At 52.3% G+C, this 22,040-nt stretch overlaps 1 protein-coding gene across 1 annotated transcript in view; it reads left to right on the top strand.

The window, feature by feature from the left end:
- The window catches only part of DAB2IP (DAB2 interacting protein), a 33,705-nt gene extending 20,449 nt beyond the window's left edge, over positions 1–13,256 (top strand). Inside the window, exons 6-13 of the mRNA XM_062505555.1 lie at positions 846–1,082; positions 2,545–2,746; positions 2,906–3,084; positions 4,597–5,470; positions 7,675–7,827; positions 10,710–10,903; positions 11,480–11,567; positions 13,089–13,256. Coding sequence (XP_062361539.1) covers positions 846–1,082; positions 2,545–2,746; positions 2,906–3,084; positions 4,597–5,470; positions 7,675–7,827; positions 10,710–10,903; positions 11,480–11,567; positions 13,089–13,256 — 2,095 coding nt within the window. The remainder of the gene's footprint in view (positions 1–845; positions 1,083–2,544; positions 2,747–2,905; positions 3,085–4,596; positions 5,471–7,674; positions 7,828–10,709; positions 10,904–11,479; positions 11,568–13,088) is intronic.
- The last annotated feature ends 8,784 nt before the right edge of the window (positions 13,257–22,040 follow it).

The raw sequence follows: 22,040 nt of genomic DNA, 5'->3' as shown, positions 1-22,040 counted from the left end.
TCATGAAGGTGAAAGTGTGAAGGCAGCACAGAGCAGATCTTCCAGGTACTTCCATGGAGTGTCAGCGCTGTGTCACAAGGCCAGATGGCCTGAGATGGAGCCTGACCTCCCTCACTTGCTCTTGTACCCCTGCTGTTGGGAAGCAGCTCTGGGGATGACACAAGGATGATGGTTCCTGGCCAGGGCAATGGGATCTGTGTGCCAGGGACACCGGGACCAGCGGCAGCCCAGTGCCAGCCTGCTTCTGGGTGGGAGTCTCCAGCTGAATAAATAACACATGCTGGGAACAGGATAAAGGTGGGAGGGAGCTGGGGAGGGCTGAGCAGGAACAGGCAGCAGTTCTCCAGCGATAAGGGCTGCTGCAGTGAGCGTCTGCTGGCCCCCAGGGAATTCTGGCATCCGGGAAAGGCAGGCTGAGGTCTGTGCAGCTACAAGGCTGGAGTAACTCCGGTGGGGCTCTGTGTTTGTACTAGGCACAGTGGGATTTGATCCAGGTGCTTGAACAGGAGTATTGCAGCTTGCACAGCCCCCCTCTCCAAGCTCCAGCTGTGCCAGAGATTCCAGTGCTGCTGATGATTCTTCAGGAGAAGCTCTCCTTGCTGGCTAAGCTTCCACCAGCTCAGAGCACCCCATGGCACAACCATTGAGTCCTGAAGAGGTGCTGTGCACAGTTTGTTTCATATCCCAGTCTTCCCAGTTTTCTTGGCTATTGACATCCAAAAAGGTCCAATAGAAGCTGCTTCTCTCACAGCTTTACAGAGCAGCTTTGCTTTTTCCCCCTGTGTGGTTTGAGACTCCTGACACTCAAACCCCGACAGACACTGCCTGTCCTTGTCTCATTTCAGTGTCTTCCCAAGAGAGCTCAAAGAAGTTTTTGCCTCGTGGAGACAAGAGTGCAGCAACCGAGGCCGCCCCGACATCAGCGAGCGCCTGATCAGTGCCTCCCTGTTCCTGCGGTTCCTGTGCCCGGCCATCATGTCCCCGTCCCTGTTCAGCCTGCTCCAGGAGTACCCCGATGACCGCACCGCACGCACTTTGACTCTCATCGCCAAGGTCACCCAGAACCTCGCCAACTTCGCCAAGTAAGCCAGGCTGTGGGCAGGGCAGGCCTGGGGAGGGGACAGAGCCTCCGGGTGCGTGGGCAGAGCCTGGCGCCGGCACAGAATCCCACACTGGCCGCTCCTTTCCTTGCTGGAAAGGGCCTGTTTGCTTCCTGTTGGATTTTTCCCCACGTCTCTCTGGGACTCGTTCCCTCACTGTCAGGTCAGGGAGATCATTCAAGTTTCCAAAACAGGACATGTTTTATGAGCAGGAAAACAGGCTGCTTTGACCACATGGACGAGCAGCGGGGTGGCAGTGGGGATTTGGTTCTGTGATGTCCTGCGGGTGCAGGACCAGAACCCGATGAGCAGCAGTGATGTGCTCAGCTCAGGAACTCTTCCATCCCTCCTTTGAGCTCTGGGACCTTCCCTGCTATTAAAATGCAGCTGACTGAACTGAGAACAGGGACACCAGCAATTTCTAACTAAGCCCATTGGTTTGATGGAAACAAAGCGAGAGATTTCTGAAAATCTTTCCACTGGCTGTAGCTCTGAGCTACTTACCCTGAGCTCTGATAACAAAATGATGAGCTTTTTGAAACATGAATGGACAGTTTCTATCTAAAGCTCCTTAGATCTGGAAACTGGCTTAGTGCTCACACTCACAGTCAGGAACGCACAGACGCGCCTGCGGACACCGGCAGGAGATGTACAAGTGTGTTACACTAGATGACAGAAATTCTCTGTATTCCTGACCAGTCCCTAACTAAAGGGTTTTCATATTTCCAGCACTTTTCAGAAAGGCTCTTTAGCTAAGCTGACATCAGTCAAGCTGAAGTGATCAGGCCAAGCTGTCCTGTGCATGGCACTGGGCTGAGCCTGTCCCATGGAACCGCTGGCACAGCACCAGCTGCTGCCAGGACAGTCCAACCACGAGGCTCTCCCTGTAGTGCTCTAAATCAGACAAAAAACTGAGGGTTGAGATCTTGGAGGGCAGAAGGAGGTGGCAGGAAGCCTGAGGGGATGGTGGGCTGGCCCAGCTGCAGGGCTGGCTCTCCAGGGTGATCCCAGAGCAGTTGTGCTGGCACTGCTGGAGAGTGCAGGATTCCTGCCTCCATCCATCACTGGGCTCCAGGCAGGTGAGGGTGACTGCTGTGACAGTATCGTGGTTTCCAGTGACAGGTCTTGTTTCTGGAGGCTGTGTCCCGACTCAGCAGTGAAACACTGGGTTACCAAGAACTCCTTTGTTTCTTCCTGCTTTCACCTTTGTTTCTGCTGTGCAGATCCCACAGTGATGAGGGCTTAGCTGGATCAGGCTGGGGGTTAATTTTGGTTCCATGGTCAGTGAGGTGTCCCAGGTGCCTGCTCACAGCTCAGGGATCCCAGAGGCTTGGAAGGGTTGAGATGCCAGAGGAGGGTTCTTCACTGTGTTGTACCTGCCCTTTTTTGTGGCCTGCACTTTTTTTCCCTGGATTTAGCTGAAATCAGCGACGTCTCTCAACAGGTTTGGCAGCAAAGAGGAATACATGTCCTTTATGAATCAGTTCCTGGAACACGAATGGACTAACATGCAGAGATTTCTCCTGGAGATTTCCAATCCTGAAACCATCTCAAACACAGCTGGCTTTGAGGGCTACATTGACCTGGGCCGGGAACTGTCCACGTTGCACTCACTACTCTGGGAAGTCATTTCTCAACTGGAGCAGGTATCCAGGGGATGGCAGGGACAGCTTTGGGGGTGAGAAATGATGAAGAAAATGTTCACGTGATTCCCTGAAGAGACTGCCCAGCAATTGGCAAAGCCCACAGTTGTCTAGCAAAAAGCACAAGATGGGGGTGGTAATTCTTCTCTCTTTCCTGCCCAGGGCACTGCCACCAAACTGGGGCCTCTGCCGCGGATCCTGCGGGACGTGAACGCCGCTCTCAGTAACCCGGCCTGTGTGCAGCTGTCGGTCACGGCCGACCACGCCGCCTCCACGCCCAGTGCTGGCAACAGCATCTCTGCAGGGCTGCAGAAAATGGTCATAGAGAATGACTTATCTGGGTAAGAGACCAACAGGGCCTGGCCACACACCAGGGATTACGGAATATTCACACAGGAACAGGCAGGACAGGGTGCAGCGTGGAGTTGCCTGATCCAGGCTCTCCCATTGCAGAACTGGTGCTGGATGTAGTTCAGCTCTGACTCTGGAGAGAGCAGTGGGTGGTAGTGCCAGTCCATGCCTTCATCCTGGGCCTCTTGAGAACCAAAACTGGGGATGTGGTCTGGGATACCAGGAACCTGGTGGTTCTGGTCTCAGCTGTTGAGACGTGGCTGCAGAAGCAAAGTGTTCATCCTTTCATGACTTGAGGGTCTGTGAGTGCTCACCTCGAGGTGATGAGGGATATTGTTAAGGGCTCTGAGAGTACAGGATTGGCCTCGCCCATCTTTGTACAAAGTAGAGGGTGTGCTGATTTCACTGAGATCCATACCTGGAGAGTTTTGAAACTATCCAAGCTGTAGAGGCCTCACAAGGATTTTCAGTTTACTCTGTCCAATCTTTATAAAACTGGGAGTTTTCACTGCTGAACAGTGATTCACAGACAAGTCACCTACATACTTTTTGGCCTGATTAATTAAGGAGCTTCATTCATGGAGAGAGAATGAGGCTTTTGCAGACCTCTAATGGTTCTGTTTGTGGAAAACGAAATGGAGCCCACACAAATGGAAAGACTGTGGTAGTAAAATAGTTTGTAAGTGGAAACTGCATAATATTTAACAGTTTAATTAGGAATGAAAGGCAGAAATGGCACTGGACTTGCTGTAATCAGAGCTTTCATCTCTAGTTCCACCCAGCATGAGTTGAAATTACTTAAATCCAGTGCTATGGAGGATCTCTGACAATATGCTTCCCCCCAATACTTGCTTACAATGCACCATCTTTGATCAGCAGAATATTCACATTAAGCTACTGCAAAGCTCTCTCTTCCTATCCCCAAGAAATCAATATTGCATGAATGTGCATTGCAGCAGGAGGGGGGGATAACCTTCAGCTGCCAGGCTTTAGCTCTGCTGTGTGAGTGCTCTCTGGCCTGGGAAGCCTGGTGTGGATCCAGCCCCCACGGTGTTCTGTGCTGTCCAAATCCTGGCCAGTGTGCCGGCAGGAGCCCAGAGCAGGGGACACAGGACTGGCATGGATACAGCCTTTGGGAGCAGGAAGGGTGACCCACACTGACCCAGAGCAGAGCAGTCCCCAGTAGCGTCCCTGAGCCTCGTGACAGCGCAGTGCCCTGCGTGCACACACTGTCCTTACTCACCTGCCCTCACCTGCCACTTCCCAGGCCAGCCCGGGGCTCCACAGCACCCTCCCTGCTCCTCTCACTGTCCCCGGCTGGGCCAGCCCTGTCCCTGCTCCCGCCAGGGCTGGGTCCTGTCCCTGTCCCCATCCCTGTCCCACACAGCTGCGCCACCCTGATTTCTGAGTGATTTCGTTTTCCTGCTCCGGTGCAGCATTCACAACTATTCTTTTTTGTTTTGTTTTCCTCTCCTCTTCCTTACGCACTGACTTCCCCGCAGTCTGATAGATTTCACACGGTTACCATCTCCAACCCCTGAAAACAAGGACTTGTTTTTTGTCACAAGGTCTGCTGGGGCCCAGCCCTCACCTGCCCGAAGCTCCAGTTACTCAGAGGCCAATGAGCCCGACGTGCAGATGTCTAATGGCAGCAAGAGTTTGTCCATGGTGGACTTGCAGGACAATCGGCTCTTGGACAGTGGGGCCAACGTGCCCGGCACGGCCGACTCCCTCAATGACAGTCAGTCGTCCCTGGGGCAGTTGCAGGGCGTATGGAGCACACGGACTCAGCAGAACAGCGTCACGGGCATGGCCACCGTGCGCCGGGTGGGTCAGACCCCCACCACGCCGAGCGGCGAGAGCGCGCCCGGCCGGCCCCAGCTGCTGGCGCCGCTGTCCTTCCAGAACCCCGTGTACCAGATGGCCGCCGGGCTGCCGCTGTCCCCCCGCGGCCTGGGCGACTCCGGCTCCGAGTGCCACAGCTCGCTCAGTTCCCACAGCAACAGCGAGGAGCTGACCGCCAACAAGCACGGCTTCGCCGGCCCCGCCGCCGGGGAGGACTTCTCGCGCCGGCCGGGGGAGCTGGCCCGGCGGCAGCTGTCGCTGACCGAGAAGGGCGGGCAGCCCACGATGCCGCGGCAGAACAGCGCGGGGCCGCAGCGCCGCATCGACCAGCCGCCCCCGCCGCCCCCGCCCGTCACCCGCGGCCGCACGCCGCCCTCCCTGCTGAACACGGTGCAGTACCAGCGACCCTCCAGCGGCAGCATGATGTCCTCATCGCCCGACTGGCCCGGCAGCGGGGCGCGGCTCCGGCAGCAGTCCTCCTCCTCCAAGGGTGACAGCCCCGAGATGAAGCAGCGCACGATGCACAAACAGGTGAGTTCGGGCTGTCCAGGCGCGCTGAAGGGGCCAGGTGGGGTTAGCCCGTGGAGGTCGCTGCCGCGGGAGGGGATGTGGCTCTCAGCTGCCACATCAGTGCCAACCCCGTAGTGGCACTGCATGTGGGGATGTACCTCTGCTTTGGCCCGAGGCCCTCCGGGGACAGGAGCACAGAGCAGTGTCCACTCCTGGTGTCCCTCCATCACATGGCACACTGGAGTGTGACGTGGTAGGTGGCAGAGGCTCGGGGGCAACGGCAGCCATGCCGCTGTCCTGTGCTACCATCTTGTCACTGCTTTGCCTCTCCATGCCCAGGCTCTCATCCCATGCCATAGTCAACCCTGTGCCATCTCCCAGGCTTGGAGCAGGCCCTGCTCCCCTGTAAAAAGGAGCCTCCGTGCTGCTGCTCCCATCCCAGCGGGACCATGGCGCTCCGGGACATTCCTGTTTGCTCTGTGAGACTCTCCCATAGGAGCAGGGAGGAAGGAGCCCAGAGTGACGTTCCCGCCGTGCTGAGCTCTGCAGTGATCCCAGACCACGTGCTGGGCTGCACAGAATTCCACTGCACTGTCCGTGAAGGTAAAATGGAAGGCAGTAGGTCACAGGCCTAGGGCCCTCTGGTTGTCCTGGCATGGACAAATGGTTTTTATAGTGCTCACTTATTCATTCTACATTTCAAAACCAGCCCTACAGAACATTATCACAGTAAGAACTCTGTGCCTAAAGGAAGAGTTGTAAAATAGAAGCAAACACTGAGACTGGACAACCAGCAAGAGCCCAGTGTACCCAGACCTGGAGTTAGCTCAGGCCCTTCTCCAGCACTCCGTGTTGCTGTGTCTGCCTCTCCTGCACAGGGCAGCTGTGGAGTCTGGTCAGTGCTGCCCACAGAAGGTTGTTCATGCTCCCACCCAGGGCTGCTCCGTGATTCCAGTATCGACGTGCAAGCACTGGCATTAGCAGTGCCATGCAGCAGCCATTGTGTAACACAATCAATACTCATTAGGGACAGAGGGCACAGAGCTGTGCAAGGAGCAGAGGCCTGGTTGTAGCAGGGCTTCTTCCAGAATGACAAGGATTCTCCACGTGGCCATCGGAAAGCCCTGGCTAAGTTCCCTTCGCAGAAGATTGTTCCACCCACCCCTGTGGTCCTCTCAAAGTTTCTCTTCAGACCTGAAGTCTCAGAATGCCTCTCCCACCCTCACTCTGCATGTTTTATTTGCATGAGGATTTGGCAGCAAGCGATGTTCATGAGTCAAGACTGATGATTCAGATTCATAATTCTGGAGGTAGAAGATCAGACTGGAAGATGGCATGGGAAAGCCCCTGACCCCAGGGAGGAAATTAAACCAGTTCACTCCTTCTGACACAGAACCTCCTGTTCTGCCGCCTGACAGTTACAGAGTTTCTCTGTCCAGAGGTTGGAATGAAGGAGAAAGTCTCTGACATTTCTGATTTGTTAACTTCAATTCCCAAGTCATTAACTTGAATGACCAAGTCATCCAGATCTCATGTGTTCATCTGACTGCAGTTATAACAAGACAGGATGGGAGGGAAATAGCAGAAGAGTGACTTCCTTGTCATGTGGTTGGAAAATATTTAGGCAATGCCACTGGCAGTCCCTGCCCAGGCCAGGACTGAAAGGCAGCAGACGTGACTATAGCTCACTGACCATGGAAGATCACTGCTAGTAAGTGATACTGAGCATTTACATCTCTTCAGCATCCTTAGTGTAGCCTCGGCTGAAAATAAACTTCTCTCCAAGAAGGCACCTGCATGGTCATAAGGAGCATTTCAGTTTTCAGATCTTGTTTTATGGAATCCATGGAAGCAAAGATGGCTCATACAAGACGAAGACTTGAGAGAACTCTGGTCATGGAGTGAATAAACCACATGCAGCCACTCTGCTCACCTGCAGCTCAGTGCCTTCTCAGGTTGTGTCCCTGCAAGGTGACAGGATCTGCTCAGACACCGGGGCCATGACTTCGAGCAGGCTCTCACTGCTTGACCCAAAATATTGTCCAGCTGCAGAACAGGAGCTGTTCCTGCTGCAGCCCCAGCTGCTCTGGTAGCTCAGCCTGGCTCCTTGCTGTCTGAGCAGCATGGGAGAGGCTCTGCTTGAAAGGAAACTCTCTCTCCAGCTTCATGACCATTTGTGTTACAGGTTTTTCTTTTGTCATGGTTGTATCATTGTTTCATTGTAGGCCCCTTCTCCTGTGAACCCCAATGCCCTGGACCGCACTGCTGCTTGGCTTTTGAATATGAACATGCAGTTTTTAGAAGATGAAAGCATTGACCCAGATTCCAAGCACAGGGATAAGCTCAGGAATAAGGACGAGCTCAGCCAAGCAGAAAAGGTAAAACCTGATTGGATTGAAACAAGTTTCTGAATAGAGAGAGGTTTTCCTTTAATGTCATTCCCTGAGCACCCTGGGGAGAAGGTGGGCTGTGTGTAAGTCCCCACCCAGGAGAGAGGAGGCCAGGTTGCTCCCTGTCCTACTCAGCCTCACAGGGAACTTGTGGGGAATGTTTGGGAGGTTTTCACACACAGTGGCTGGAATCACCTTCTCATGAAAGCAAGTAAAAAAGACAGGAGCCAGGGAAAGCGCTGATGCTGCCCTGAAAAAAAACTCTGCAGCCAGCCAGTGCCTCTTACTCTCCCCATTCTATCTCACTCAGCTGCTGGGAAGAAAGCTTAAAAAGTGGATTAAACACACCTGTACCAGAGAAGGGGCAAGGCACAGGCAGCCTCATGCCTCACAACAGGGACATGGAGCAGGAAGCAGCTTCCATGTCAAACAGTTGTTCACAGACCTTAAAACTAAGTCCAAAATTTGGTCTCAGAGACAGCACCGGTGCCTGAGGTGACTTTGTGGCATTCCACAAGCTTATGGCAGTGTCACACAGATCAGGGCCTGGCCAGTCAGGGGTCTGCTAGGAAGCCAAGTGCAAAGTATTCAGTCTCAGCCCCTGGGCCCCACAGAGGCCCTGTGCCTCTGAAGCAGAGGGGTGCTGCTCCCTTCCCCTCCTTCCTGGACCAATCTGGGGTGGGAGAAGCTGGGAAGAGACAAAGTAGGCCTGGCTAGGGTGAAGAAGAAGGATAAAAATGAGGATCCAGCAGTCAGAAGCTGGTAAAATCCTGTGTTTGCTGATTGCTGCTTCTGCAAGGTTCTTTCCCAGCAGCCTGGCTCTGCCAGGATTGTGGCACTTGAGCATCAGTAGCATTTGGGATGTTTCCTCAGTGTGCTTCTCTTCTGTCACACCAGCACTGCAGACATCACCCTTCCCTAAGCCCCTGTGCTGTTTCCTAGCACAGACACGTTTCTGATTTTGTTCCAATAGCCTTCCTGTGCTCATTCTGCTGTGCTGTGTCATTTGGGGACTGTCACCTCTTAAACCCAAGGAAAATGCTGAAGGGCAGGTGTCATAGGACCCAGGAGGTACAGGGCAGCAGCTCCCAGCCACCCCAGGAAGATCAGGGCAGTTTTGTGGGTTCAGCCTGTCCTGACTGGGAGCAGGGCAGGCAATGATGGGGTTACAAACTCCGATGGCGCTGCAACATCCCAGTGCCTGCCCCAAGCCCAGCAGGAGCCCTGGCCCAGGCTGTCTCATTGCCATGCAGCATCTTTCCTTACTCTGCTGTCCCATCAGTCACTGACATTCAAGATCACCATTAGCATAACCTCTCTCCCCATTACCGTAAGACCTGAATGGTAACTGAGAATAAGACAAGTGTTCTAGAGATAGGAGCAACTCCTTCGGGCTCTGAGGCCTCTCCTGCTCTCCTCTGAGCTCACTTATGCTGCTCCTATTTTAAGGCTAGGGTAGGTATTAATCTTTCCTGTTCAAGCAACTCCCTGCTGACTTTAGTGCTTCTGTGCAGCTGTACGAGCGCTTTGTTCCCTCATTGCTTCAGGTTCCATGTGCAAACCGTGTTCCTGTGCTGCAGTAAGAGCTTTGCTAAAGGAAAACCTCCTTGCTCCAGTACTTTGGCAGTTCAGGAAACCATCAGCTTCCTAAGTTTTCAGTCCTTGGGAGCTGCAGTGATTTTTGCTGTGAGTGGAGTGCTGGTCAGTCCCCAGCAGCAGCCTGGCTCCCTCCCCTCTCCCTGGAGCTGCTCTGGGCTCACACAGTCCGGGAGGACTCTCAGACCTGGGACATGGCCCAGCCCATCACTGCAGTCCCTACCCAGCTATGACGGCCAAAGGGAAAAGCCAAGTCAAGACACAACAGAGTGCATTTCTCTCAGTTCATTAATACCACTCGTAGCTTTAACAGCCTTCATGACTGAGATGGAAGCCTTTTTCCCCGTATCTGACTCTTTAAAAGCAGCTTGCCACCTTAATCAGCTGCATGTTAATTATTCTCAAGTTATTCCAGTTCAGATGCTTTTTTAAAACTATGTCCAAATATAATTTTTTTAAATTAAAGCAGTTTCCTTGTGCACACGCTCACTGGATTTTCCTTTAGCAAAGCAAGTTTACTGAATGCTGTGCTGCTGCAATAGCTGAACCCAGTTTTACTGAGTTCAAAAGCTCCTAATTTTCTTAATTGCTTTATGTGACTCTGCTGCTGATTTATAGCTTCAACCAAATGAACAGTACAACTGCGGGGTCGTGGCTTCATGCAGCAGCTCTTCTTGGACTGAACCCTGGTTCGAGATATGAGTTTAATGCTGGGCCCCAAAAGGCAGGAGTGCTCCGTGCCCTGCTCAGCCAGCACAGTGCCCTCGGTTTGATGGAGGGTGACGAGACAGCAGCGTCCTGCATTTTTCACTGCCCCTCGTGCTTGGCACCCAGCCTGCCCAGAGCCCCCCATTTATTGCTGCGGACCAAAGAGCTCCTGCACGAACCCCAGATCCCACGGCTGCAGCCTCTCCTGCCTGTGCTACCCCGCGCTGTCGGTGTGAGAAGCTGCACGCCGCCTTTGCCGCTGGCCCGCTCTAACCTGCATTTCCCCTGTGAAATGCCAGACTCTGCTAACTGCCCACTCTCTGCACCTGCCAGCGACCTGCCCGCCCCGCGGACCCCGCATCGCTCCTGGCGCCTTCCGCGGAGAAGACGGAAGAGGAGGTGTCGGCGTGCGGGGTTGTCTGATACGGGTTTGCAGCTGTAGTGTGATACAAGGAGAGGGGCGTGAGCGGGTTTGGGGGAAACCCTGGCAAGGGCAAGACCCTACGAGGTAACGTGGCACGTGTTTTCTCCTCCTGTGTCTGTCCCTGCCTGCTCAGTACCAGCAGGACCTGGTGGTGCTGCAGGACAAGCTCCGCATCTCCAACAAGAAGCTGGAGGAATATGAGACTCGCTTCAAATGCCAGGAGGAGACCACGCAGAAGCTGGTGCTGGAGTACCAGGCCAGGCTGGAGGAGAGCGAGGAGCGGCTCCGGAGGCAGCAGGAGGATAAGGAGATCCAGATGAAGGGCATCATCAGCAGGTAAGGGGGGGGAGGGAGTGCTGGGAATGGCAGTAAGGCAGGGCAGCCTAGCTGGCATTAGAGTTCACCCCTTCTCAGGAGAATCAGGATTCTTTGGAGGTATCTTTGCATATTGGTTTTCCCCTCCGTGTTACCTGGGACAAGGAAAACGCCAACATTTTCCTGATGCACAAGGGCAGAACTTCAGAAGGGGAGAGCTTGGAGGCCTGGACAGCCTTGTTCTGTTCATATAGCTATGGATCTCATCACCATCCCTTTCTTGTAACTCTAAATCCCTTTCTCCCACACAGTGGGAAGTGGTGTTTACATTTGTCTAGGACTGTGTCAGTGCCGTTGATTTCACCTTTACCTGAGCCAAGCCCACTTAGTACTTTCAGTCAGGCCTCACCACTGGGTCAGCCTTCACTGTGCTGTGTCACTTCAGCTTTGGGGAACTCCACCAGAGAGAGCTCCAGGAAAGAGTAAGAGCCAAGAAAAAAAGCTGGTTTGTGGGTAAAAGGAGGCAGTGTGAGGGCAATATCTGGGCTTAGCAGAGCCCAGCCAATGTTAATTGTTTCTTGTGTGCTCGGCTCCCAGACTGATGTCAGTTGAGGAGGAGTTAAAGAAGGACCACGCTGAAATGCAGGCTGCTGTGGATTCCAAGCAGAAGATTATTGATGCACAGGTGAGTGCCCCATGCCAAAGGCTGCTCCACTTTTCAGGGTGGGTTTGCCAACACACAGGTACCCCCTGCAGCAGTCCCTGCCACAGTAAGAGCAGGTGGGTGAGTCAGCACCAAGCTGCAGGCAGGGACAGGGCAGCTGCAGCAGGACACAGTGACTGTCACAGCTGTTTGCAGCCTTGGAGTGTGGCACAGAGGGCATGGGGTGGCAGTCTGGGGAGGGATTGTGCCCATAACTCAGTCAGTGAATGGATCACATCCCCTGGAGAATTGTTTAGTGTCCCAGTAATGCCTGGATCATCAGAACAAGGAGCACGCAGCCTGCCCACAGCCAAGCCAACATATTTTTCCAGCCTTTGGGTTGTGATTTGCAGGATTGGGAAGCTCAGTTACTGCAATCAGTTATAGTGGGAGAGGTGCATCACACGATGGATGCAAAACACTGTGTTTGGGAAAGAGAATATGAAAATATAGCCCATAATCTTTTAGTTTGTCTAACAGAGTCCACCATGTCCTCAGCAACCAGGCCTCCCTGCAGCCTGTGGCTTAGAAGTGATAGTATATTTTAGCCTTACATTTAACAACCCTTATTGAGCACTTTTGAGTTGCTATTCAGGGCTAATTCACTGTATAGCTAATTAAAAAGGAGAAGTAGTAACTTTGTAAAAAAACCCCAGCTTTTCTGGGGAGCAGTTTGTTCAAAGCTGCTGAATCATCCATCCCATTATGTTCTGCATTGCAGCAGAGCTAAGCACACCCAGGGTGTCCCTAAGGGGTCAGGGGTGGTAGCTGCACCCTCCCAGCAGCTCTGGGACCTTCTCCTGCCCCCTGCACCTCGTGGGGTACATGGCAGGTTCTGACTGTGCCCCTGCACACTCTCTGCTGTTCTCTTTTGGTAACCTCACACTGTACACATGTTGGACATATTCATACACAGACTTTCAGAGTTACACACAAGCACCTGCTGTGCCCCTGAGCTGGTTCTCTTCCTCTGCTGGTGGCAGTCACGGGAGGATGACACTTGTTCAGTGTCACAAAGAACAGGAGTGGTGGAATCAGGCTGCAACATGGCAGCTCTCGCTCCCATCCTTACAATGCTGTAATGGGTGAGAGCTGCCATCAAAGACAGCCTGGGAGGCTACAAGTCATTTAAACTATTAATTTACACTAATTAAACACTGACAGGAATAACTATCTTGGGAGAGTTTGGGTTTAGAAATGGAACCCTACCATCTTTGTAACAGCTGAGTTAGAACAAACAGTACAGTGTATAACTGAATAATTAGAGCAACTGTGTCACCTCCATTTTCATCAGGATCCTAAAATAAATGTAGCTCACATTGCACAGGCAGGGGATAGTTGTAGCCCTGTGGATTTCAAAAAGTGCTATGTAACACTTAAAAACCCCCCACTTAAGAATGCCAAAGAGACAGGTTCTGACCCAAAAGGCCTCTGGGTCACTGTCTTGGGTTGACAATCCCGAGGGACTCACACTGACCGTGCCCTCTGCCCGTTTGCTTGCAGGAGAAACGCATTGCTTCCCTGGATGCTGCCAACGCACGGCTAATGAGTGCCCTTACTCAGCTGAAAGAGAGGTACAGCATGCAGACACGTAATGGGATCTCCCCCACAAACCCAACTAAATTGCAGATTACAGAGAATGGAGAATTCAGAAACAGCAGTAATTGTTAACGCGCGGAGGGCGCTGCCGCAGGAGAGGCCTGGCCGGAGGGACCGAGCACAGCAGGCGTGAGCCGCGGCTTCAGAGAACGGCTGCTCCCCGAGCACCAGCTCCTTACTGCGGACGGCGCCGACTGACCCTGCTGGGAGATGTCCTGCCAGCACATTGAGGGACGGGAATGTCGAGTGTGAGATGAGTGGCATAAGGAAATAACATATATTTGAGAATCGCTGTCACTGTTGGATTTGAATCAGTGTTTAATGTTTAAACAAAAGTAACCTTTTCCTTCTAAACTGCCCAAAGGATATGCCTCACCCCTCCCAGCAAGGAGTAACGTCCTTGTCAGTGCAGTAAGCGAAGTAAAGGGAGCTGGGCAGAGCCTGCAGCAGGCAGGGGCCCAGTAAGTCCAGTTCAAGTGTGCTGCTGGATGTAGTGTCCGAGGGACAGCAGCAAAGCCTGGCCCGCTCCTGCTGTGACTCCCCCCGGAGCACAGCCCTCCCAGAGTGAACCCCAGCCGAGCCCAGAATCCTTCCTGGGGGCTTTTGTGAGCCACTGACTTGTACAGCATCCCCAGGGCATTTATACAGCTAATTAGTGTTTCATTAACTCTGCCCATCCAGGGAGCACAGTGCAGAGGAAGGTCAGGGTGGTGTGGTGGCCAGAGGGGTGCTGTGTGGGGAACCCCCGTGGCAGGGGGGCAGGACTGGTGCTGCTGGGGGCCCCTGGGCAGCCCAGGGGCACAGAGCAAGGCCAAGGCTCTTGGCACAGGAGTGGAGGGAGGAGCTGGCACCTGGTGAATGGCAACTCGATTCCTCTGGACAGCTTCTGCTCTCTCACAACTTATGGGAAGAGTTTTGTAAGCAATAGCCCCAGGCACTGTCTGCACACTTCCCACCACAGAATAAAGTGAATGTTGCCTGAGCTTGGTCCCTGAGCTGTGATTGAGGGACAGGGGCTGGATTTGCTGGTGCCTGTTGTGGTAGAGGGGGAGCGAGGGGCTACACGCAGTGGCAGCTTCCCGGCTTGATCAAGGGTTCATTGTGGGGATGGAATGCTCTGTGCTGAGAGTTTTACTATTTCTGGGGAGAAAAACAAACAGAGAAACAAGAAAAAGCCCTGAAGAACCATGAAGATCGGTAATTGTATTTCTTTTCTTTCACAGTATGCATTAGAAAAAAAAAGATCCCATTTTCTGGAATACTGTCCTCTTTAAATTGGGAATGAGCACTGCATGGAAATTAACCGGCTTGAAGAATGTAAAACATGGTCATAAGGGAGTAACCACCAAGAACAGCAGCCACCACCGAAAGGCCCCTTGTCAGGAGCACTGTGCAGGCATAAGCCAGGATTAGACTTTCCCAGCGCCGAAACGCGCGGCTTCGGCACAGACGCGTTGTGCTCAGCGGAGGGGGCGCCCCTTCACGGGGGTGTTTGTGGGTTTGTGGTTCTTGCAGTTAGTCCTTCACAAGTCCCACTCTCAGAGCAGGTCCCTCGTACCGAGAGCCAGAGGTTTCTCTGAGATACGGATGACAGTGTACAGTGTACAGGACATCTGCCTATGGTCCCTCTAAAGGTTAACACACTGCTCAACGCCTGTCCTAGCTCCTCCTGCCATGTGTAAATGTACAGCCCAAGGGACTAGGACGTTCCCTGAGCTCTGCTCTGCTTAGGTACCGTCTCCAGCCTCACACATCCCAGGCTGCCTGAGCAGGACACTTTGCCAGTAAGCTCTGCATTGCCGTGCTGCCCCACAGCTGTAAGGCTCCTTAACGGCATTCTTCCTCATGCAATCGTTTGCAAAATTAAAGATGCTCTTTTTCCTACATGTTTTTCTGGTCCCTGGAAGCCCTGGGCCAAGCCCAGGAGGAGCGAACGTGTTGCACTGAGGTCTCCACACCCTGCCAACATCTGCCGAGGGGTGCAGCACACAGCAGACCCCAAAAGGAGCTCCTCAGAGCAATGTCATAACTCAATACTTATGGCAAGTACAGCCACCTTTGAATTTTGGAGACTAGCACAGATGGCTTTGAAGAACCTCAGAACAAATCTGACAAGGTTACAACTGGAGAAAGACCCAGACAGGTTAGGAATATACAGGGTACTGTGAACCGTTGGGTACATAGTTTTACACCTGCCACTGTCTCAGAGTCCAATACATGATAAGAACCCTGCAAAAAAAGACTATTTTAAATGCTTTTGCCCTAAGATGCCTGTTTAGAGCTAACTGTTTTGAATTCTAAGTATTTGTGTTGCGAGAGACTGGAGTTTTTCAAGACAGAAGTGACATAGAGGAATGGAAACGCTAACAGGGCACGGGGCGGGCGCCCCACCAGCGACGTTTCCATTCATACATGGAAATAATTTTGGGATGCAGTCAGTGCTCTCCGTAAGAGCTGGAAAAAGAAACGCCCACAAACCAATTGTTTAGTGCTGAAGCTAAGCACAGTACATCTTAATCTTCTCCTCAACCACAAGCCAAGGCACTGATACCCCCCCCCCCCATTTGTCACAAACTTCTGGTTACCCTCAAACTTGCAAATTACTGAACACATTGTTCTGCTGAAATAGCAGGAGTGCTTAAACTCTTCCACAGCCAGTTATTAAAATCTTAAAAGTTCCAGTGCCAATACCTTCTGGAGTTGTTGCTTAGTTTCCCGAGCCAGTACAAAAAGAAATATAAATCAGGACGAAGTCTCATTACAGTTGAGTTTCCCCATTTTTCCGTTTCCTTTCCCTGCAACTGTCAACAACTGGACCTAACCGTGACTCTCCCCTAAAAGGTTTGGGGGCAGGCGTTCAGGTCCAGGCTCAGTTCTGTACCTTCAGCTTGTGCTTCTGTTATTTATAAGCTGTACATTTCTGTGTGTGCGTGTGCGTGTGAGTGCGGGAGCCCCGCGCGTTCCCTGCCGTGGCCTCGGAGCTGGTACCTGGCATAGCAATACCTGGATCCCGAGAGGTGCTGCAGCACCAGAGCAAACACCACTGTCCCCAAGGTTTTGGCATCGGCTCCGTTTCCTTCCTGCTTCTTGCGCTTTCTACAGTAAGAGGCTGTTCTAGTGCAAACTCGTCAAAGTGTAAACAAAGCAAAAACACTCCAGTTTTTATCTTAATACAAGTCTTAATATTTTTTTGTAAATGTTCTCAGTGTTTACTGTACCGTATCTTTCTCACTAACAGTTGTATATAGTAACTTACTTCTGGTGCTGCTTATTCGGTCGGGATTTGGCTGTATCTCACTGCTGTGTTGGAGAGGTGGGCTCGGGCTGCCAAACCTGGATCCAGACCCACATTCTGATTTCAGCCTCCCCCCTTGGGGATCTGGAGGAAGGGAGCAAAGCCACGGATCCAGATTTGTTGTGAGCCCGTCTCAAAGATTCTGTTTTAAGAGTTTTGATTTGGGGTTTTGTTAAACTGTAGTGAACGCTCCTGAAAAACTGAGCGGTTTTGTGTGAAGGGGGATGAAATACACTGACCTGTATCCCAAGGTCTCTGTGGACTCTACGTATCATCATTTTGGACAGGGATTATGGCTTCAATGCCAAAAGATGGGAGGGACTCCAGTCCTTCCCCATGCCAACTAATACTACAGTGTAGTCACCAGCCCCTTTTTCACCAGTTTAAGCAAATCCTGCCGCCATCCAAAGAGTCCGGTGTCACTTTGCGTTGTCATTTGAGTCTGGTTGGTTTTGTTTTCTGCTTTTGCAGCTGTAAAGCACTGATTGCACTGTGAGAACACGTGGAACCCTCTGGTCTGGGAGCCAGTCCCAGAGGCTGCTGCAAGGTTGCAGGACACAGGTTCTGCTACTGTGAATATTCCTAAAGGGCAAAGGGGACTTGCTGCACCTCAGTGAGGTGTCACAGGCTCTCCTAGGAAAGCAATCAGCAAGGAATCAATCATTCCCAAAGTTTAGATAGCTCATAGGCTTTTTCCTGTTCCTAATGTCCACACCCAGATGCAATAGAAAATGTGCTGAGGTCTGTTCTGTGATGGACAAGGAGAGGATTTCCAGTCACAGATGGCAGATGCAATGATGTGTTCAGCCAGGACAGCCACAGGCTGTGGCCCACGGGTCTGATGTGAGAAAGGAGCTCATTTCCCCCAGCGAGCCCAGGGCAGTGGGAGCAGCCCTGGGGCCAGCAGCTCCACCACGGTCCCTGCCCTGTCCTTCACACAGCTTTGCCTGGAGAGTGCAAAGCAAAAGTCCAAAGGGAGCACCTGTGACACTGTCCCTGGGTGGCGCTCCGTCCTTCCCACCTGCACTGACTGCTGGGGTCACTCCTCCCAAAGATTTGCGTTCAAAGCAATCCAGGCCTCCAGGCTGGCCAGGACTGGGAGCTGGTGTGGCACAGAGCCACGGCCTCACGGCCGCCAGCAGCTCCCTTCAGTGGCCACAGGAAGGGACATTCCCTGCCCATCCCCAGCCGGTCTCTGAGCTTCAGGGCCGTTTCAGACACTGCTCAGCCAGGAGGCTCTGCCAGTGGCACTGCCCTGCTCTGACCCCGCACAGATAACTGCTGCCTTTTCCTCCTCCCTTGGGGAAAATCAGACCTGGGGGAGTGGGAGGACAACGGCAGCATGAGAACATGCAGCTCATGGGCTTTCCAAACCAAATCCAATCCTGAGGGCGTTGCACAACATCCAGAAACAACCACGCTTCGGAAAAGGGTGTCACGTTCACGCATTGACTTTCACAGATCACCTGAGCTGTGACATTGCTGTAAATGCCATGTGGCTCTGCATCAGCTACCAGTACCCCAGAGTGCAGCCTCCATGTTCACATATTCCTTTATCATACATCACTGTGTCTTAAGATATACCTCTCTCTGTATATCTGCTTAGGCTGATACTTGTTCCTGATAAGCAGTCGCTATGTTTTATATCCTCTTATAAAGAAAAACAAATCTTTTTTTTGTAAGTATGTTTAAAAAACAAAAAAGCAAAGTGGAAGTGTTTGCTGAATCTCCTTCAGCTCCTTTTAAACTATGTAATAATGTACAGAGAAGGTTGTTGGTGTTCAAAGAAATGATGTGGCTGTGCAATTTATGTACATTTGCAATTAGAAATATTAAAGATTTATTTAGATATTTTACATAAGTGCTCCAGCACCTCTACTCAGTCATTTCCAGCTTTTAGTGCATCCTGGCACATGCCACATGCACACACAAACCTGTTTTAGCTGCCTCCCCAAAGAGATCATTGAAATTTGCTCCCAGCAGTATTTTAGCCATTTTCCCTCCACATGCTCAGGGGGTCCGAGAGCCAGGCCTGCTCCTGCCCCCACCAGTCCTTACAATCCACCCTTCTGCCTCCAGTAAAAGTAGCAGGAAACTTGGAGGAAAGTCATTAAAACCCTGGGCAGCATCAGCACCTCTGCCTCATTAACATCATCATAATTAGCTCCTCCGGGAGAGGTGGAAGACAGGCTGGCTTCATCGAAATGAGTCGGGATGTGGGGAGCACCTGTGGCTATTCCTGTGCTCGGCAGCGCTGGAGCCGGGCTGGGCACTGGGCTCTGCCCAGCCGGGACAACCCTCCTGTTCCTGTCAGGAACCGGCACCCCAGGGAGGGAAGGCAAAACCCACCCAAGCCAAAATCTTCTCTCAAGGCTCTACCATTCCCCTCAACACTGTTGATTTTGAAGGCTGAGAGAAAGAAAAATGCAGCCCTGGAAACACAAAACACCTCAGAAAACGCTGCAAGGAGGGATTTGTCAAAACCACCTTGACTTTAATAAAACCTCCCTAGCGGCTGTTGGACTTCGTTAGAGCAGAGCTGAATTCTCAGCCGAAAACACCCGGAACGTCTCTGTGCACTTGACAGCTCTCAGCATCTGGGGCTCCCCAGCCCGGCTGCGGCCGCTCCCAGCGAGCCCTGGCAGACTGGCAGGGCTGGGAGAAGAGAGACTCGGAATTGCAGATGAGCAGCCAGAACAGCCACGGGAATACGGGGCCGGGAGGCTGGGGAGCACAGATGTGTTTGCTTGAGGTTTTTAATCTGGAGAGTCATTTAAGCACAAGACTCATCAGCAATAATGATGTTCCAGTAATTGCACCCTTACAAGCACAGGGTTTGATCCGAGTTCAGTAAGTGAGAGTCACTAGCCCATGAGCTGCTCCTGGTGCCAGGCAGCACCTTCTCCTGCACAGCCCAGTAAACACCTCAGGCAAGGCTGAGATGGTGCAGCCGTGGTCCCACTGCATTGTCCCAGCAAAGCCGAGTCCCACAGCAACTGGCAGCTGGGAGATGTCAGAACTGGGCATCTTCAAAACAGGTAAATGCAAGAATCCTGCCCACCACAATGGAGGACAAAGCAGCAGCCACAACAGTGGCCGCTGCCAAGTGAGGAAGTGACAGCATTAAGCCAATACTTGCCAAACTGGGGCCTTAAGAGCACAGTTAGCCTGTTAGTTTGAGTGGGAGGGAGGCAGGGAGGTGCAGAGGCTCATACCTAGGGAGAGAAGGGACAGGAACAGCTTGTGTTGGCTCCTCCAGTAAGTCTCTGATCTGCTCCTGACAAGCATCCTTCCCTCACAGTTTCCCAAACCCTTCACAAGCAGTCAGCTCCCACTCCACTACAGTGGGTGAACACCAACATCCTTATTTTTCCAATAGGGATGTGCAGTAGAAGCACAACTTTCCCAAGGCCTCCCAAAAGCTACAAAAGCCAAAGAGCTGATTTTCCTTCCCCCCACCTTCTCCGCGCAGCCATCCCACGGACGGCAGCCCAGGCTCCAGAGCAAATACCCTCTGGAGAAGTAATTCAAAGCCAGGCAGTAAACAAATCTCCAAAGCCGTGGCCCCAGAGACAGAGCGCAGCCGCTCCCTGCCAGAGAGTCAATAATGACAGGCGAGCAGAAAGGAAGGAGCTGGAAGAACAAGAGTCATTAGTGGAAACTTGTTGTTTGTGCTAATTAGATCATTATCTGGAAACTGCTATTGATGTTGCTATTTTAGCTCCTGCTGCTGTTCACAACTTTATTTTATCCACGTCTATTGACTGCCCACACTCTTCTACATCCTGCAGCAAGGACCGGCAGTGCCGCCCACAGCCAGGCCAGGATGAAGATGGTTTGAGTCCCGTGGCAGGCAGCACCTCCTTCCCCACCATCACCTCAGCACCTGCACTGTCCTGAGGCACTCAGAAAAAAGTGTTTTCCAGCTTGTTACAATGTGCTCTGTGCTATTATTGATCTTAGTCAGTGGATTGTATTACTTGGTTATTAAGTGAGGTGACAGGAAGAGAGAGGAGGACTTGGACACATGTAGAATTTCTGCCATTTCCCACCTGGCAGCCAGTACAGCCCCTCAACACATAAATAATATTGATGCAGGCCCTGTACATGATCAGATCTCCCCATTGGTAGCATGAGCCATAACTGAATAACCTCAACCATTTGATTTTTGTGCTACATCATCAAGGAGTGAAGCCTGAATAACAGAGCTCCCAAGCTGATTGACTTTGATTTATTACAGTCACTAACTACTCTTCTTCCTGGAAACCACAGTCCCTCCTCACCCCCTGAGCCATGTGTGGGGGACCTGGGGTGATGGGAGGACAAACATGAGGCTCAAGACTCAGCAAACCACAAATCAGGGACCTGGGTTTGCCTCCAAAACTCACATTCTCCCTTCTTCTGTTTATTCACCAGTGTATCTGAACCTAACCTGCAGAAGGCCTTTTGTGTTTCCACTGATGAGACAAAGGAAGAGGGAAAATAGCATCACATCACCATAACAGGCTTTCAATTTTGTCTGTCACTGCAATTTCATACCACTTTCACACTACACCTGCAGTAAATTCAGCAATGATACAAGTGAACCTAATTCTGCCATCAGAACTGCAAAAACCATTCGTCTCCCCCAGAGGCAGAGGGCAAGGGACAGGGTGTGAGGACACTGCCCCTTTCCCGGGCCATTCCTGAGCACACGGGTGTGCCACATGCTCCCCGGCACTCAGGCTGGTGCCAGCAGAGCACTGTGCCCTCCCGCATCTCTTGCTGCGCGCAGCCAGGAGCACTCACTCCCGGTCCCTAACACTTGCTGCACCTGGGACAGCGGTGAGGAACGGGAATACCGGGAAACGTCAGCAGCTGGCAGAGGTGTGAAGCCAGGCTGCCTTCAGCCATCCCGCCGGCACTCCCTCGCTGAGCTCTGCTTAACACACTGCCACTCCCCCCCGCTGCACTGCGAATAGAAACGCGCTCCAATAAATCACCTCCAAGTTAAGAGCAGCCATTAGCTATTAGCAAACACCGCAGGCCTGTGGGCCAGGGTAATTCAATGTGATATGCTTGGGCATGCAAGGTAATAGGTTCCAGCTGAATACCATGTGATACAATCTCTTCAATGGGAGGTTAAATGAGGCTGAGACAGAGACCAGATGGATTTATCTGGGTAGCGCTGATGATTTTTTTGTGTGTGTGCTTAAGGTGAAGTGAAGGTAAGTAAGGCAGAAATAATCTGAGAGAAAAGCACGAGCTGGGCTGCGTGCAGTTGGGGAAGGGGTAGCGGGAGGCTTGGGACCTCATCCTGCTGGAACAAACCGAGCGAGATGGAGGATGCTCTCAAGGCAGTACAGATGGAAGCAGCCAGAGAAAAATAAATACTTTATCAATCTCCCCTTATGGAGGAACAACCAGAGGGCAGAGTGAGACAAGTCAAGCGTAGCTGGGCAGATGTAGACACCTCACTGCTGATACTTCAGCAGGAATTTGGAGCCCAAACACCACCTCTCATTCACCAAGGGCATCTGCAGCGGGCAAAGGGACAGACCCAGTGTGCTCTCTCAGGTTGT

The sequence above is a fragment of the Cinclus cinclus genome, chromosome 19, assembly GCF_963662255.1.
Source record: "Cinclus cinclus chromosome 19, bCinCin1.1, whole genome shotgun sequence".
Taxonomy (NCBI): Eukaryota; Metazoa; Chordata; class Aves; order Passeriformes; family Cinclidae; genus Cinclus; species Cinclus cinclus.
Note: the sequence above shows the minus strand (reverse complement) of the source record. Positions and strands in the feature narration are given on the sequence as shown.